The sequence below is a fragment of the Erinaceus europaeus genome, chromosome 12 (assembly GCF_950295315.1).
Source record: "Erinaceus europaeus chromosome 12, mEriEur2.1, whole genome shotgun sequence".
Classification (NCBI taxonomy): domain Eukaryota; kingdom Metazoa; phylum Chordata; class Mammalia; order Eulipotyphla; family Erinaceidae; genus Erinaceus; species Erinaceus europaeus.
In genome coordinates, this window is record NC_080173.1 from 58,360,660 (window position 1) to 58,361,976 (window position 1,317).

The 1,317-nt window shown below is 46.6% G+C and overlaps 1 protein-coding gene across 1 annotated transcript; it reads right to left on the reverse strand.

The window, feature by feature from the left end:
- Positions 1-290: 290 nt before the first annotated feature.
- LOC103122908 (cytochrome b-c1 complex subunit 10) lies at positions 291-512 on the reverse strand. Its single transcript, XM_007533522.3, has one exon. It carries the CDS (start codon positions 479-481, stop codon positions 314-316), a length of 168 nt encoding a protein of 55 aa, XP_007533584.1. The 5' UTR covers positions 482-512; the 3' UTR covers positions 291-313.
- Between the last annotated feature and the right edge of the window lie 805 nt (positions 513-1,317).

Below are 1,317 nucleotides of genomic sequence, written 5' to 3' on the forward strand. Positions count from 1 at the left end.
TTATTTATTTTTTTCGCTGTGCCAGAATATTTATTTCAAAGCTACTTTGATGGTGGCCAGGTGGCGGCGCACCTCAGGCCTCAGCGCCAGGACCCAGGGGCGCGAGCTGGGACGCAGGTCTTTCTTCCTCTTACCTCTCATTTCTGCCTCCACCAAGTAAAGATCTCGTTATTCGTTGTGGCCTGCGTGGTTGTAGTCTTGTTGTGGCTATTGTTGTTGTTGTCGTCGTCGCCGTTGGACAGGACAGAGAGACACGGAGAGAGGAGGGGGAGAGACAGACACCGCCTGGGGAGCAACGCCCCGGCGGGCGCGCTCAGTCCTTCTTGAACTTGCTGTTGATGTAGGGCACCCAGTCCAGCACCAGCCGCCAGTCGGTGGCCCAGACCAGCCCCACGGCGCCCGCTGCCGCCCACACGCCGGCCGTGGGGACCCAGTTCTGGGCCAGTTGCCGGTACCGCGGCCCCAGGAAGCGGGTCAGCATGGTGGCCTTCCTGGGTGACCGCGACTGGCGCACTGCCTATATATGTAGTTTAGTAAGTTTTGACAACCTTATATGCCTGTACAACACCACTAACAACACTAAAACTAAACTACAGACATTCTAAATATCCATGAAATTCCCATATGTCATTTCCCAGACAACCTGTCCTTGACCCAAAGAAACCAATTAGTTTCCTGTCACTATATTTAACTTTTGCCTCTTCTAGAATCCATGCAAGTTGACTCTTAAAACGTATGTTTTTAAATTTCTGACTTCTTAACTCAGTATGTTTCCCAAACTTTTTATCTTACTGCATGTATCAGTAGGTAGTTCCTTTTCTGTATTTTTAATTTTTATTTCCAACTTCAGTATCACTTTATTGAGAAAATACTGATTTACAGGACTGTATTGTTGTCATCACAAGCTTGCATTTCCACATTTCTCCAAGAAATCTCAGTACATTTTCCCCTCAACCAAACTACTGTCTTGTTCCATCATGGAGACTTGGTCTCCAACCTCCTCTGGGAGTGCTTCTTTCTTCCCACTTCTAAGTACCTGAATCTGATTCTATAAACTACAGGGCACTGACGATTCACCTTGTCTATTTCTTTCTTTCTTTGATTTAATAATGATTTATGAGACTGTAAGATAAGAGGTGTACAATTCCACACAATTCCCACACCAGAGTTCTTCATCCCATCCCCTCTATTGGAAGCTTTCCTATTCTTTATCTCTTTGGGAGTATGGACCCGGGATCATTATGGGGCACAGAAGGTGGAAGGTCTGGCTTATATAATTGCTTCTCTACAGGACATGGGCATTGACAGTTTGACCCA